Raw genomic sequence first — 17,358 nt, 5'->3', positions numbered from 1 at the left:
CACTATCTATAGATTAACAACTTTTGGTTATATTTATAATTCAGAATCATCATTGAAGGTTGAGCGCGATTGCGCAGTTAATTAATAATATGGATGTGCCATTTGTATGATGAGTGACATTCCGTGGTATTGTGTGCCATTTCGAAAAAGTTATACGAGAATTGTCTCCCCTTAACTGATTCATTTTGTTTATAATTATGTTTAGGTTTCTGATATAATTTTGAATAATTACAAAATGAATCAATGCAATATATTTCAGTTTTTGTTATTGATGTTTCAAAACAATTGATGTACGAATATAATTTCATAAATTTGAAACGTTTAAAATTTTTAAATACCAATATAAAGAACTTTTTATCATTTTTGAAATAGACTATGAATAAAAATGCTTGAAATTACTTCCCTTTATGATAGATTGATTGGGAAATGAGCCAGAGTTATCTATTTGTGATGACAGAGAGGGACTAGCAAGCTAATTTTGGTTGCTGCTAATTCATTGTTAAAACAATGTTCCACTATAAACGAATGTTATTTTATACAAATAAAAGGACTTAGTTAGCTAAATCTACAAATTTTATTTGAAATTATGATTTTTTATTGCAATAGATTAATATGCTACTTTAAGCATCCTTCTGTACATTCAAAACAAATTTGACAAATATGGCTGTTGATATTTCCCTTTCATGTTTATTCCTGTCCATCCACGCTATTATTTTAGATGTTTATGACAACCACTGCACATTGTAATAAAGAAAAATTGCTATGTAGTATTGCATGATTAAAAGAAAAATCAATCTTTTTATAAAAATATTTACTATACATGCTGAATCACAATTTGTTTAAACAAAACACACTGAAATTATATTTTGCTTTTTTTCTTATAAATATTTTAATTTTTTACATACCCAATAGTGAATACATGTAGATTGTTTTCATTATATAACCAGTATTAATCTTTCTGTATCAACCACCTTTTGATATCAGTTCCAGGTGGAATGCTTTACCAAAACACAACATAAAAAAACCTGTGTATTAAAAGTTTATATTAAAGTGTGTATGGTATGACTTTTTGAATAAATTGGTGTCGCATGTGGATAGAGATGTGATATTGAAACAGCCATATAATATTCTTGATTTTTTTCATTTTCAGAAATTGGAAAGGAATCTCAATACTACCACATTCAGATACCAGAAATAAAGTCTAACTTATTACAACCTAGACGATCTCTTGCAGATAGGATATCTACAAAAGGCCATACTAAAGCTTACAATCAGAGAACATTGCTGTGGAACAATGCTCATGGTAAGTCTAACTTATTTCAACCTAGACCTTTCCTGAACAAATAAAAATATTTCTGTTGAAGGATATATCACAAAGCTTAAAATTAAAATGATGTACTGGAAAGAAGTATAAACAGAATTTATGGGCAATTAAAAATATCAAGTAAACAAGTTAAAGATAAACCAACTGATGTATAATAGGAAACACTTTCTAGGCACCAATTTGCTTGTTTTTATCTTTTTAATGTTAAATTAATGGTCTTCAAGAGTAATGCAAATTATCACAAGTATGAAGGACAGAATTATGACTATAATAATAGAAAGATTGTGTTAGTGACACAGATTTTCTGTAATGGTCAATTAAGGCATAAGGATGACCATAAATTTTATGAGTTTGAAGAGACGGCAATGATGTCGGCATAGTTTAGTTTATCTCACGATGAATGACTGTTAAAGTATACTATATTTAACTGTGTTGTTTGCGAACTCCTCACCAGCATTTACATTTTAAGTATTACACATAAAAAAGAAATAGTATTCTATTCAAATATATTTGATAGAGGTAATAACATAATCATAACTGTTTTGTTTTTAGAAAAGCCACCATCAAAAGAGATAGAAATTCCAGCAATAAATGGGAAAGTTTTGTTAGAGTTTCAAACAGAATTTTCTAATATGCTGACAATATTCTGTACAGTTATGCCGATGACAATGGGGAAGTCCCTAAAGTATCATTTAGGATGTATTGCTCATTTACCCAAGGTAAACTTATCCTATCTCATTTATATATAATGTTGTATAGTTGTGCTGATCACATTTGGGAAATATCTGCTGTTGTTTTCATACAATCACTTTTGATTAGCCTTAATATCTGCACACTTATTTGCAATTATGGCAATCATCATTAGAAATAACCTAATTATCATTTAGCCAAGCTTATGCCAAATGAGACAGAAATACACAATTTTTGTTTCCGTAACTGACCTTTCCTTCATTGTCTTTTGTTTCCGTAACTGACCTTTCCTTCATTGTCTTTTGTTTTTTCTTGTGTCATTGGGTTGCTGTCTTTTTTTACTGTAGACTTCATCAGTAGTTCAAATACGAGTTTTAGTGTATCTTTAAGAATATTAAACTACAAAATGTGTGTTGATAAATTATAAAAAATACAAATTATTTGTTCTCTCAGAAGAAAACCTTAAATATATCTGTCGCTTTGTATGCAAAATGGGTACTTGATGCAATTTGAGTACTGTTATATTAGATGCCTTTTATGGTATAATTGTGTTGTTTGCTTGTTGTTACATTAGATGCCTTTTATGGTATAATTGTGTTGTTTGCTTGTTGTTACATTAGATGCCTTTTATGGTATAATTGTGTTGTTTGCCTGTTGTTACATTAGATGCCTTTTATGGTATAATTGTGTTGTTCACTTGTTGTTACATTAGATTCCTTTTAGGGTATAATTGTGTTGTTTGCCTGTTGTTACATTAGATTCCTTTTAGGGTATAATTGTGTTGTTTGCCTGTTGTTACATTAGATGCCTTTTAGGGTATAATTGTGTTGTTTGCCTGTTGTTACATTAGATGCCTTTTAGGGTATAATTGTGTTGTTTGCTTGTTGTTACATTAGATGCCTTTTATGGTATAATTGTGTTGTTTGCTTGTTGTTACATTAGATTCCTTTTATGGTATAATTGTGTTGTTTGCCTGTTGTTACATTAGATTCCTTTTATGGTATAATTGTGTTGTTTGCTTGTTGTTACATTAGATGCCTTTTAGGGTATAATTGTGTTGTTTGCTTGTTGTTACATTAGATTCCTTTTATGGTATAATTGTGTTGTTTGCTTGTTGTTACATTAGATGCCTTTTAGGGTATAATTGTGTTGTTCACTTGTTGTTACATTAGATTCCTTTTAGGGTATAATTGTGTTGTTTGCTTGTTGTTACATTAGATGCCTTTTAGGGTATAATTGTGTTGTTTGCCTGTTGTTACATTAGATTCCTTTTAGGGTATAATTGTGTTGTTTGCTTGTTGTTACATTAGATTCCTTTTAGGGTATAATTGTGTTGTTTGCCTGTTGTTACATTAGATGCCTTTTAGGGTATAATTGTGTTGTTTGCCTGTTGTTACATTAGATGCCTTTTAGGGTATAATTGTGTTGTTTGCTTGTTGTTACATTAGATTCCTTTTAGGGTATAATTGTGTTGTTTGCCTGTTGTTACATTAGATTCCTTTTAGGGTATAATTGTGTTGTTTGCCTGTTGTTACATTAGATTCCTTTTAGGGTATAATTGTGTTGTTTGCCTGTTGTTACATTAGATGCCTTTTAGGGTATAATTGTGTTGTTTGCCTGTTGTTACATTAGATGCCTTTTATGGTATAATTGTGTTGTTTGCTTGTTGTTACATTAGATGCCTTTTAGGGTATAATTGTGTTGTTTGCTTGTTGTTACATTAGATGCCTTTTATGGTATAATTGTGTTGTTTGCCTGTTGTTACATTAGATTCCTTTTATGGTATAATTGTGTTGTTTGCCTGTTGTTACATTAGATTCCTTTTATGGTATAATTGTGTTGTTTGCTTGTTGTTACATTAGATGCCTTTTAGGGTATAATTGTGTTGTTTGCCTGTTGTTACATTAGATGCCTTTTATGGTATAATTGTGTTGTTTGCCTGTTGTTACATTAGATGCCTTTTAGGGTATAATTGTGTTGTTTGCTTGTTGTTACATTAGATGCCTTTTAGGGTATAATTGTGTTGTTTGCCTGTAGTTACATTAGATTCCTTTTATGGTATAATTGTGTTGTTTGCCTGTTGTTACATTAGATTCCTTTTAGGGTATAATTGTGTTGTTTGCCTGTTGTTACATTAGATTCCTTTTATGGTATAATTGTGTTGTTTGCCTGTTGTTACATTAGATTCCTTTTAGGGTATAATTGTGTTGTTTGCCTGTTGTTACATTAGATTCCTTTTAGGGTATAATTGTGTTGTTTGCTTGTTGTTACATTAGATGCCTTTTAGGGTATAATTGTGTTGTTTGCCTGTTGTTACATTAGATGCCTTTTAGGGTATAATTGTGTTGTTTGCCTGTTGTTACATTAGATTCCTTTTAGGGTATAATTGTGTTGTTTGCTTGTTGTTACATTAGATGGCTTTTAGGGTATAATTGTGTTGTTTGCCTGTTGTTACATTAGATGCCTTTTAGGGTATAATTGTGTTGTTTGCTTGTTGTTACATTAGATGCCTTTTAGGGTATAATTGTGTTGTTTGCCTGTTGTTACATTAGATGCCTTTTATGGTATAATTGTGTTGTTTGCTTGTTGTTACATTAGATTCCTTTTAGGGTATAATTGTGTTGTTTGCTTGTTGTTACATTAGATTCCTTTTAGGGTATAATTGTGTTGTTTGCCTGTTGTTACATTAGATGCCTTTTAGGGTATAATTGTGTTGTTTGCCTGTTGTTACATTAGATGCCTTTTATGGTATAATTGTGTTGTTTGCCTGTTGTTACATTAGATGCCTTTTATGGTATAATTGTGTTGTTTGCTTGTTGTTACATTAGATGCCTTTTAGGGTATAATTGTGTTGTTTGCTTGTTGTTACATTAGATGCCTTTTAGGGTATAATTGTGTTGTTTGCCTGTTGTTACATTAGATTCCTTTTATGGTATAATTGTGTTGTTTGCCTGTTGTTACATTAGATTCCTTTTAGGGTATAATTGTGTTGTTTGCCTGTTGTTACATTAGATTCCTTTTATGGTATAATTGTGTTGTTTGCCTGTTGTTACATTAGATTCCTTTCAGGGTATAATTGTGTTGTTTGCCTGTTGTTACATTAGATTCCTTTTAGGGTATAATTGTGTTGTTTGCTTGTTGTTACATTAGATGCCTTTTAGGGTATAATTGTGTTGTTTGCTTGTTGTTACATTAGATTCCTTTTATGGTATAATTGTGTTGTTTGCTTGTTGTTACATTAGATTCCTTTTATGGTATAATTGTGTTGTTTGCCTGTTGTTACATTAGATGCCTTTTAGGGTATAATTGTGTTGTTTGCTTGTTGTTACATTAGATTCCTTTTAGGGTATAATTGTGTTGTTTGCTTGTTGTTACATTAGATTCCTTTTATGGTATAATTGTGTTGTTTGCTTGTTGTTACATTAGATTCCTTTTATGGTATAATTGTGTTGTTTGCTTGTTATTACATTAGATTCCTTTTAGGGTATAATTGTGTTGTTTGCCTGTTGTTACATTAGATTCCTTTTAGGGTATAATTGTGTTGTTTGCCTGTTGTTACATTAGATGCCTTTTAGGGTATAATTGTGTTGTTTGCCTGTTGTTACATTAGATTCCTTTTAGGGTATAATTGTGTTGTTTGCTTGTTGTTACATTAGATGCCTTTTAGGGTATAATTGTGTTGTTTGCCTGTTGTTACATTAGATGCCTTTTAGGGTATAATTGTGTTGTTTGCTTGTTGTTACATTAGATGCCTTTTAGGGTATAATTGTGTTGTTTGCTTGTTGTTACATTAGATGCCTTTTAGGGTATAATTGTGTTGTTTGCCTGTTGTTACATTAGATGCCTTTTAGGGTATAATTGTGTTGTTCACTTGTTGTTACATTAGATTCCTTTTAGGGTATAATTGTGTTGTTCACTTGTTGTTACATTAGATGCCTTTTATGATATAATTGTGTTGTTTGCCTGTTGTTACATTAGATTCCTTTTAGGGTATAATTGTGTTGTTTGCTTGTTGTTACATTAGATTCCTTTTAGGGTATAATTGTGTTGTTTGCCTGTTGTTACATTAGATGCCTTTTAGGGTATAATTGTGTTGTTTGCCTGTTGTTACATTAGATTCATTTTAGGGTATAATTGTGTTGTTCACTTGTTGTTACATTAGATGCCTTTTATGATATAATTGTGTTGTTTGCCTGTTGTTACATTAGATTCCTTTTAGGGTATAATTGTGTTGTTTGCTTGTTGTTACATTAGATTCCTTTTAGGGTATAATTGTGTTGTTTGCCTGTTGTTACATTAGATGCCTTTTAGGGTATAATTGTGTTGTTTGCTTGTTGTTACATTAGATGCCTTTTAGGGTATAATTGTGTTGTTTGCTTGTTGTTACATTAGATTCCTTTTAGGGTATAATTGTGTTGTTTGCCTGTTGTTACATTAGATGCCTTTTAGGGTATAATTGTGTTGTTTGCCTGTTGTTACATTAGATTCCTTTTAGGGTATAATTGTGTTGTTTGCTTGTTGTTACATTAGATGCCTTTTAGGGTATAATTGTGTTGTTTGCCTGTTGTTACATTAGATGCCTTTTAGGGTATAATTGTGTTGTTTGCCTGTTGTTACATTAGATGCCTTTTAGGGTATAATTGTGTTGTTTGCCTGTTGTTACATTAGATGCCTTTTAGGGTATAATTGTGTTGTTTGCTTGTTGTTACATTAGATGCCTTTTAGGGTATAATTGTGTTGTTTGCTTGTTGTTACATTAGATGCCTTTTAGGGTATAATTGTGTTGTTTGCCTGTTGTTACATTAGATGCCTTTTAGGGTATAATTGTGTTGTTCACTTGTTGTTACATTAGATTCCTTTTAGGGTATAATTGTGTTGTTTGCTTGTTGTTACATTAGATTCCTTTTAGGGTATAATTGTGTTGTTCACTTGTTGTTACATTAGATTCCTTTTAGGGTATAATTGTGTTGTTCACTTGTTGTTACATTAGATTCCTTTTAGGGTATAATTGTGTTGTTTGCTTGTTGTTACATTAGATTCCTTTTAGGGTATAATTGTGTTGTTTGCTTGTTGTTACATTAGATGCCTTTTAGGGTATAATTGTGTTGTTTGCCTGTTGTTACATTAGATGCCTTTTAGGGTATAATTGTGTTGTTTGCTTGTTGTTACATTAGATGCCTTTTAGGGTATAATTGTGTTGTTTGCTTGTTGTTACATTAGATGCCTTTTAGGGTATAATTGTGTTGTTTGCCTGTTGTTACATTAGATGCCTTTTAGGGTATAATTGTGTTGTTTGCTTGTTGTTACATTAGATGCCTTTTAGGGTATAATTGTGTTGTTTGCCTGTTGTTACATTAGATTCCTTTTAGGGTATAATTGTGTTGTTTGCCTGTTGTTACATTAGATTCCTTTTAGGGTATAATTGTGTTGTTTGCCTGTTGTTACATTAGATTCCTTTTAGGGTATAATTGTGTTGTTTGCCTGTTGTTACATTAGATTCCTTTTAGGGTATAATTGTGTTGTTTGCCTGTTGTTACATTAGATTCCTTTTAGGGTATAATTGTGTTGTTTGCCTGTTGTTACATTAGATGCCTTTTATGGTATAATTGTGTTGTTTGCCTGTTGTTACATTAGATGCCTTTTAGGGTATAATTGTGTTGTTTGCCTGTTGTTACATTAGATTCCTTTTAGGGTATAATTGTGTTGTTTGCCTGTTGTTACATTAGATGCCTTTTAGGGTATAATTGTGTTGTTTGCCTGTTGTTACATTAGATTCCTTTTAGGGTATAATTGTGTTGTTTGCTTGTTGTTACATTAGATTCCTTTTAGGGTATAATTGTGTTGTTTGCCTGTTGTTACATTAGATGCCTTTTAGGGTATAATTGTGTTGTTTGCCTGTTGTTACATTAGATTCCTTTTAGGGTATAATTGTGTTGTTTGCCTGTTGTTACATTAGATGCCTTTTAGGGTATAATTGTGTTGTTTGCCTGTTGTTACATTAGATGCCTTTTAGGGTATAATTGTGTTGTTTGCTTGTTGTTACATTAGATGCCTTTTAGGGTATAATTGTGTTGTTTGCCTGTTGTTACATTAGATGCCTTTTAGGGTATAATTGTGTTGTTCACTTGTTGTTACATTAGATTTCTTTTAGGGTATAATTGTGTTGTTTGCTTGTTGTTACATTAGATTCCTTTTAGGGTATAATTGTGTTGTTTGCTTGTTGTTACATTAGATTCCTTTTAGGGTATAATTGTGTTGTTCACTTGTTGTTACATTAGATTCCTTTTAGGGTATAATTGTGTTGTTCACTTGTTGTTACATTAGATTCCTTTTAGGGTATAATTGTGTTGTTTGCTTGTTGTTACATTAGATGCCTTTTAGGGTATAATTGTGTTGTTTGCCTGTTGTTACATTAGATGCCTTTTAGGGTATAATTGTGTTGTTTGCTTGTTGTTACATTAGATGCCTTTTAGGGTATAATTGTGTTGTTTGCTTGTTGTTACATTAGATGCCTTTTAGGGTATAATTGTGTTGTTTGCTTGTTGTTACATTAGATGCCTTTTAGGGTATAATTGTGTTGTTTGCTTGTTGTTACATTAGATGCCTTTTAGGGTATAATTGTGTTGTTTGCCTGTTGTTACATTAGATGCCTTTTAGGGTATAATTGTGTTGTTTGCTTGTTGTTACATTAGATGCCTTTTAGGGTATAATTGTGTTGTTTGCCTGTTGTTACATTAGATGCCTTTTATGGTATAATTGTGTTGTTTGCCTGTTGTTACATTAGATGCCTTTTAGGGTATAATTGTGTTGTTCACTTGTTGTTTCATTGGTGTATACCCTATATCTCATATTTTTTCACATATTGTATGTAGAATAGGGGTGAGGGAAGACATTCAAAGATGTACATGTAAAATTGATTTAAGAACAAATTGTGACATACAATTGCTGTTTCAGGTTTTTCTGGTAAGGTGTAATAACTTATGCTTATAAATATGTGATTAACACATTATTGACTATATATATTAGATTGTTTCATCTCTAAACACCTTCTGTAAAAAACATACTGTTAACCATCTAATTTTTGCGAATGATTTATTTTCGCGACTTTCGCGAGTAGAAAAAAATCGTGAATAGAAATCGTCGCTCAAATGTTTAACTTGAATGTTTCCTTACTTAACTACATCAAATAAATTTGAGAATCGCGAAATTAAGTTGCTAAAAAGGATTAAATAGGGCTAAACAAGAAATAAAGTATCGGCGAAAATAAGTTGGTTTACAGTATTAGGAAGTTCAAATGAACTTCAGTTAGAAAAAAAATAGGCTTGCACTCTATCCTTTATTTATCCTTCAAGCAGGGAGGACATAAAGTATTTTACAAATATAATGGACCAGATTTGCCCTTGGTCATATATTACTTAAGATCGTACCTCTGCTGGTTGCTGGATAGTCCCCCAGTGTATCACCAGTCCAGTAGCAAGTACTCTGGTACTTTGGTACCTACATGAAAATACAGATATTTATGTTATAAAAATTTACCTGCCAAATTTTTTGAAATTATTTAAAATTGAGGAATATAAATCCCCCTATGCAAAGGTCTGGTTTCTTGCCTGGCTTTGGCTATACTTCTTGGTTCTTTTTTGTTTAAAGCTCTTCATATATTTTAAATGAGCATCTAAAGAGACATTGATTGTCCAAATGCACATCTTGTGCAGAAAAATTGGTACTGCTTATGTTTATCTCTTGTGATGGTTATTTATTTGTAAGATATTGGACAATAGATATGTGAACAATAGAATACTCTACAGAAAATATCATGTAAACATGGTAAATACACATATTAAAGACTGTACAAAACAAATGAATAATATCAGACTTAGGTGTCAAAAGCTTATCCTAAAGTCAATTGTTTTATATTCTTGAATAGTTTAATATAAAACACATGTACTTGAACTTTTGTTAAAAGAAAAACCTTTATTTGATAAAAATCTTAAGAAATGCTCTGCTATTGAACTGTTGTTGTCCAGTATGCTTTAGGTCAATTTATACAGAAAAGTTATCAATAGATTTTCAGTATAAATTGACCTTAAACACAAGACCTCAGGAAAGGACTTCTGCCACTACACTGTGTAAATACAAGGGAAAACTCTATGACAGGAATGTAAACAAACCATCACTGGAAGGTAAAATGAGAAAACGGAATTTCAAAAGAAAATTTTAAAACACTAAATCAATTAATAGTTACAACAATTTAGGTAACAAATAGAAATGCATGGACAAGATATTTTTAACCAATTGAGTATTGCTATTGCATGTCTAATTTCACTTATTTTTACTTGAATGATTGTAAACAAATTGTGTGTTTGTTAAGTATATACAATAATGATTTCCATGACATTATAATTTCAAGAAACTCTCTTCATATGACTTTTAGCGACTGTATGCCATTATTAGATTATTATTGACATTTAAGAAAATTGAAGTTTTTGTGCTTCAAAAAAATAAATGAATATACACCAAAAGAACTGACTTTGAGTAGGTAGCTCTTGCAATACATAGTGCAATATCCCTATGATATAATCATACTACATGGTTTGTCAAGTTTTGCTGACAATTAATTGTCTTAAACTTATCACAAGCCCAGTAGTCAGCACTTTTTGTGCTGACATGAATTGTCATTGATATGGTTATATTTATAAATTTACTGTTTACAAATTTTTGAATTTTTTGAAATACTAAGGCTTTTCTACCTCAGGTATAGATTACCTTAGCTGTATTTGGCAAAACCTTTATGAATTTTGGTCCTAAATGCTCTTCAACTTCGTACTTTATTTGGCCTTTTTTACTTTTTTGGATGACTGATGAGTCTTTTGTAGACGAAATGTGCGTCTGGTGTATATACTAAATTTAGTCCTGGTATCTATGATGAGCTAATTTATCTCTTTTGAGGAATTGTAGTTTACTCAACAAATTCGTATGTAGAAATTTGCAAGCTACCAATGAGATGATTTCTTTTTGAATCTATATTGCATCAAAATTGGTAAAATGACTGTAAAAGATCCGTCATTCTAGGTTGGGATTTGCTTTTATGTTTGACTGACTATGCAAGTGGTGTATAGAAAACTAATACTCCCCACTGAACTTATCTTATGAGTAAATATTCATTTTTCTTTTGACAAAATTGTTATTATATTTCACACTACTTGGTAAGCTGTAATTGGTATCCAAATTCCTAAACAAGCTATATGCCAAAAATATTTTATAAATTTAATGTCAAAAATATTTTGAATCAGAATTATTCATAGGTAGCTATAGATATTTAAAGGATATATGGACTATACCTTAGTGACAGCAACCAAATGATATGTGATTGGTTCAATATAAACAGATGATCTGTCTGTCAACCAAAACACAGAAGAATCAACAGATCTCTGCATTAAATTTTTGATTATTTCAATCTTTTTGAAAAACATTTTTACAAGATAAAGCAAATTGGAGGCAGCGTAATAATACAAAAAAATTTATATATTTACAGACAATATCAATATTTGGGAGTGTAAGTCAGGTTCATGATGACCCACCTAAGACAAAGATTGTTTTACAAGACTTGCAGAAATTAACAGTATGTATTTAACTTTCCTGTTATTTCAGTGTGAAAAGTTACTGATAAAATTTTGTACTGCTGTTATTTAAAGATGAAAGATTTATTATCTTTATTATCGTAAAACGAGAAATGACATTATCTTACAGCAGTGCCTTTGACTTGTTAATTAAATGATGGTATATACATTTAGAATAAGAGATGTGGTATTTTGACAATAGGATCGCAGCTTACAAGGACAAGGAAGTAAACAACTATAGGTCACCATATAACCTTTAGCAATGAACATGACCCCTACTTTGTTACATAAGCTATAAAATATCCCAACTTATAAATATTTATTTATAGTAATAACATATCAAAATTTTTTTTTTTCAATTTCAGAAAGATTTAGAAGTTCAAGTATTTGTTGTGAATACAGAGACAAAACAGAGATATGAAGGTCCAAAAGTCAACTTAGGCAAACCTTTAGTTGGAATTTTAGATTTGTGGAAACCAAGACGACAACCAATCGAATGTAGTGAATCAATGTGAATAGTATCAGTATTGAAACATCAACAACCAACAATATTAGGAATGAATCAATTTGACTTCCTGCATTTATTATTATGACTAACCAGATAATATGTTGTATGAGATAGCTGTAAGATATGTTACCAACTTGTATTAGATATTATGTTTGTAATACTCTGATAAAAAGGGTAAATACTGGTTAAAATCTGACATTAGAATTGCATGTATTAACCAATGTTGATGAAAAGCTATCACATTCCAACTTTGACATTCCTATTTTTCCTAAATTTTTCAAAAGTGAGTTAGAATGAGTCAATTTTTGTTCTAAACATAGAGATCTGTCCATATTTCCTACCATGCCACCTTTATATTCATGTTAACAGTAGTTGCATAGGTTTTTGTACTTCTTTAACATTCCTGGGAACTAACTACACAGATTTTAATTTTGATGGTATTATTTGGGGATAGGATATTGGAAAGATCTTTTTTAAAATGCCCTTTTATATATTTTTTTATGTTAGAAAACTAACTTTTTTTTTATGACAGTGCTTTGTTTTCTGCAATGGGTCACAAACCATTGAGTCAATGTATATATCCCTTTATTTTTAATGATGAATATTCTGTGAAGCACCATGCCTCATTTCACTCTTTTACAACCAACAATATGTCAGCTCATTATATCACTACATGGATATACTATCTATTAAAGTATCTATGATTGTTCAATATCAGTCACATATATTTTATATTAAACTGAAATTTTAAAAGATTTCTTGTTAAGGTCATTGCAAAGTACTTCATTTTCATCCAGCGGCCAGTTGTATGTTTGATATTTTTTGCTCTAAAGTATTTGAATTTTTATGACACTTTATTAAATTTTTAATTCCCTCTATTAAATGATTACATGTACATGTTCATTTTCAACATGATCCTGTTAAACAGAACAAAGTGAAATGTATAAACACACCTCATTTAAATGTGTATGTTGTAAGCTTAACTATATTTAATTGTTATTGTTTTGTACTAGTATATTGTTTGTTGATAGATTTTCTGTTTTGTTGGAAGGATCTAATAGTATCTAAAATATAGTATTTTCTAATGTGTAAATGTCAAACCAATCATAATTTAAATAGCTGATTTGCTGTCTCAACTGTTTCATGCCTTTGCAATGAAACCCATGTGTTGAACCAGTCAGTGAAAACGATCTTTTGAGTTTTGAAAGGAGTAATACTGGATGCTTTGACAGGGTAATCATCCATCTCATTCTAGTGGGTCTCATTGGTGTCTAAGTGTGACGCAGGATTGAAGTTTTTTTTGTAAGCGTGACACGTGAAAGTCAAATTGTTGTGTCGTGAAAACGGAAAATGAGATCTAGCGGGACCCAGGAAATGACAAAAAAATGAGAATTGCTTCTGTACATAGTGTAAGCGTGATACAGGAATCTGAAAAAACAGTAAGCGGGATCTGGGATAGTAACCCCCCAATGAGACCCCCATTCTATGCATACATCGGTAGCATAACACCATGTGAATCCAGGCTCAGTTATTACAGAATTGAATAAGAACATTTACAAATGAGATGATCCATTCTTAGCTCTTTCTCTAATAATTAGTTGAGTAACATCTGCATTCTCTTGGTCTACAAATTCGAAATTTTGACCATAAATTGGTGTACTGTCAATTTAAGTAGTTCTTTATCATCATCCTGCTGAGCAAAATTGCCTTATTAAAACACTCCTGATAATGAAGTATTCATAATATGATCAAACATGCCATAACACATCAAAAGAAACACCTTATAATGGAGTAGGTGGTATGTTCCTGATACAATAAATGCAAAGTTGGCGATGGGGAAACTGGTTAACAGGTTTGTCATAGGATAACTTGAAAGTTGTCCATTTCAAATGTTTTATTTACCTTTCAATTTTAGTAAAAGAACAAATAAATTGGTTGATGTCGATTCTATTATTTTAGCATGAGAAATATTGAGTGTAGAAAAATTGTTGACATTATTGCAAAATTTAAATGAATGTGTTTTGAAATTTAGAATTTTTAAGAATCAATGTGTATTACTGCTGGTTGTGTCTACCTCATTTCACTGTTTTTAAAGCCCATCTGTACCACAGCAAGGATGGTTGCTACCATTTACGAAATATGGGTAGTGGAACCTCTAAATGAGTCTGCTTTTTTTTCTTGATAACGATTTAGTGAAGTTCTGGTAAACAAAATTAACAAGTTATATGTTCATCCTCCTTTTTTATGCCAAAATGAAAGGTACAATGATAGCAGCAATTTTTTTTAAAAATCTCTATTTTTGAAAATGAAAGGAATACAAATTGCCTGTCTTTTAGCAACTCACTAGAACTACTCTCAGCTAGATTCTTCAATTACCTAAAGTTCCTCATGATGGCTCAAGGGTTTCGCTAATCTGAGCCTTTGACTAAAAATTGTTATTGTTTACATTGTTACCGTTCCTGGTTAACATATGGGTAACAGCAATGTTTGTATGGGGACATAGAAACAAAGGACTCGGAGAGATATAATTTTTACATTGATTAGGGTAAAGACTCCTTATTGCCACTTTTAAGAAAAAAAAACTATGGTAAAATGGATTCAGTGGTAAGGAAAGTGTAGTTTTATGTGTACTTAATAAGTTATTATAGATAAAAAGAAAACATATTGATTATTATTTAACGACACAAAATTGCTACTAGCATATACAAAAAAGCTAACCAATCACATTTGTTGCCTTTTTATATGTCAAATTAACAGGGAGAACTTCATCAGACAGCAAACATTCTAACTTCACTACAAGTCTAAGACGGCTGCATTTGATAGTTTGCATATAATATCCTGCTTATAACACTCTTTATGATGAGATACACTTTATCAAATCTTCCAAATAGATTTCTGTATACTTAGCATCAAGGTGACTATGGACATTATTTTCAGTTATCATTCTGAGATATGGTGAGCAATTTAAGGTATTTTTTTATATCATTTTATTGTGTTATATTTCTTCCAGTAGAAGACTTAAAATACTTTATACATTACTTTACAAATAACCTTTGATAAAAACTAGTCAGTGATGAGAATAAATGTGTACATACATGAGCATTTATTTAATTATTTAAAAAAACATCACGACAGCTCTAAGAAGTTACTATTTTCGCAATAATTCGGACGACTATGATTCATATGAAGAAGTAACATTTACATGACTTGAAAGTGCATTTGCTTTGAATAGAATAGTATAATTGCCGATGGGACAACTATCTATAAGAACCAACGAACATATATCAATATATAGGAGAAAGATGTTTAAAACAGAATCCAGCTTTTGAATGTTTTTATGTGAAGACACAATGATTTGCAGTTGTATAGTATTACAGATCTATAAACGTTTTCTTAACGAGAGTAATTCCATCTTGCCGCCTACCTTCCAGATAAAAAAAATCTTCTTGATTTTGAACTGTTATCCGAATAAATGGAACAAACCATAGATTCAAATATATTTGGTTTTTCATGTCAGATTTGATTTTTCAGTGATTAGGATTATAACACAATGTTGAATGCTGTACCCCATTTTTTGACATTTGTACCTATTATAAAATTGAGAATGGTAATGGGGAATGTGCCAAAGAGACAACAACCCGACCATACAGCAGAAGGTCACCAACAGGTCTTCAATGCAACTCGGAGGTGTCCTTCAGCTGGCCCCTAAACAAATATATAGTACAGTGATAATGAACGCCATACTAATCTCCAAATTGCACACAAGAAACGAAAAGTTAAAATAATACAAGACTAACAAAGGCCAGAGGCTCCTGACTTGGGACAGGCGCGAAAAAGCGGCTGGGTTAAACATGTTTTGAGATCTCAACCCTCCCCGTATACCTCTAGCCAATGCAGAAAAGTAAGCGCATAGCAATGCCTTTTGCCTTGTTTGCACATCGTTGACAATATACAGGAAATCTATGCGACTGTCAAACACGTTAGAGGTTTTGTTAGCTATAAAAATATTACAAAAAATAGTAAGTCCAAGACCAAACAAGGGAGGTACATAAAAACTTACAGTCAAACGCTATCAATCAAGAGAACAAGTGAAAAACACCTTTCACATATCTGACTTAGAGAAGGTATTATCTATGGTGGGTTAAAACTGGTCAATCTGACTTAGAGAAGGTATTATCTATGGTGGGTTAAAACTGGTCACGTTACTAACTTAACTTCCGGTGATAGTTGTCTATAGTGACGTTATAACGTAATATTCACAATATTACTGTATGATCAACCCAAGCAGACATTAGGTAATGTGACATTAATTGTAGCCAAAATATGTAAAACTTGCTGGAAAATTCATAAATATCAACAAATTATAAAAGAGACTCCATCTAAATAGGTGAAAAACAATTTTGTTTTGTTCGTTGATAGTGCAACCCTATATATTTCTTTATAATGGTATGTTCTATTACATTGTTGTAATTAGTTATCAAAAGTACCAGGATTATAATTTTATACGCCAGACGCGCGTTTCGTCTACATAAGACTCATCAGTGACGCTCAGATCAAAATAGTTAAAAAGCCAAACAAATACAAAGTTGAAGAGCATTGAGGACCCAAAATTCCAAAAAAGTTTTGCCAAATACGGCTAAGGTAATCTACTCCTGGGGTAAGAAAATCCTTAGTTTTTCGAAAAATTCAAAGTTTTATAAACAGAAAATTTATAATGTGACCATATAATTGATATTCATGTCAACACCGAAGTGCTGACTACTGGGCTGGTGATACCCTCGGGGACGAAACGTCCGCCAGCAGTGGCATCGACCCAGTGGTGTAAATAGTTATCAAAAGTATCAGGATTATAATTTTATACGCCAGACGCGCGTTTCGTCTACATAAGACTCATCAGTGACGCTCAGATCAAAATAGTTAAAAAGCCAAACAAATACAAAGTTGAAGAGCATTGAGGACCCAAAATTCCAAAAAAGTTTTGCCAAATACGGCTAAGGTAATCTACTCCTGGGGTAAGGAAATCCTTAGTTTTTCGAAAAATTCAAAATTTTATAAACAGAAAATTTATAATATGACCATATAATTGATATTCATGTCAACACCGAAGTGCTGACTACTGGGCTGGTGATACCCTCGGGGACGAAACGTCCACCAGCAGTGGCATCGACCCAGTGGTGTAAATAGTTATCAAAAGTACCAGGATTATAATTTTATACGCC

The 17,358-nt window shown here is 31.5% G+C and overlaps 1 protein-coding gene across 1 annotated transcript in view; it reads left to right on the top strand.

Moving 5' to 3' along the window:
- The window catches only part of LOC134714841 (mucosa-associated lymphoid tissue lymphoma translocation protein 1-like), a 30,835-nt gene extending 17,606 nt beyond the window's left edge, over nucleotides 1–13,229 (top strand). Inside the window, exons 15-18 of the mRNA XM_063576473.1 lie at nucleotides 1,151–1,303; nucleotides 1,877–2,043; nucleotides 11,547–11,633; nucleotides 11,997–13,229. Coding sequence (XP_063432543.1) covers nucleotides 1,151–1,303; nucleotides 1,877–2,043; nucleotides 11,547–11,633; nucleotides 11,997–12,146 — 557 coding nt within the window. The 3' untranslated portion in view covers nucleotides 12,147–13,229. The remainder of the gene's footprint in view (nucleotides 1–1,150; nucleotides 1,304–1,876; nucleotides 2,044–11,546; nucleotides 11,634–11,996) is intronic.
- The last annotated feature ends 4,129 nt before the right edge of the window (nucleotides 13,230–17,358 follow it).

Source organism: Mytilus trossulus, chromosome 4 (genome assembly GCF_036588685.1).
Source record: "Mytilus trossulus isolate FHL-02 chromosome 4, PNRI_Mtr1.1.1.hap1, whole genome shotgun sequence".
Taxonomy (NCBI): Eukaryota; Metazoa; Mollusca; class Bivalvia; order Mytilida; family Mytilidae; genus Mytilus; species Mytilus trossulus.
This window is presented reverse-complemented; position numbering and strand designations above follow the sequence as displayed.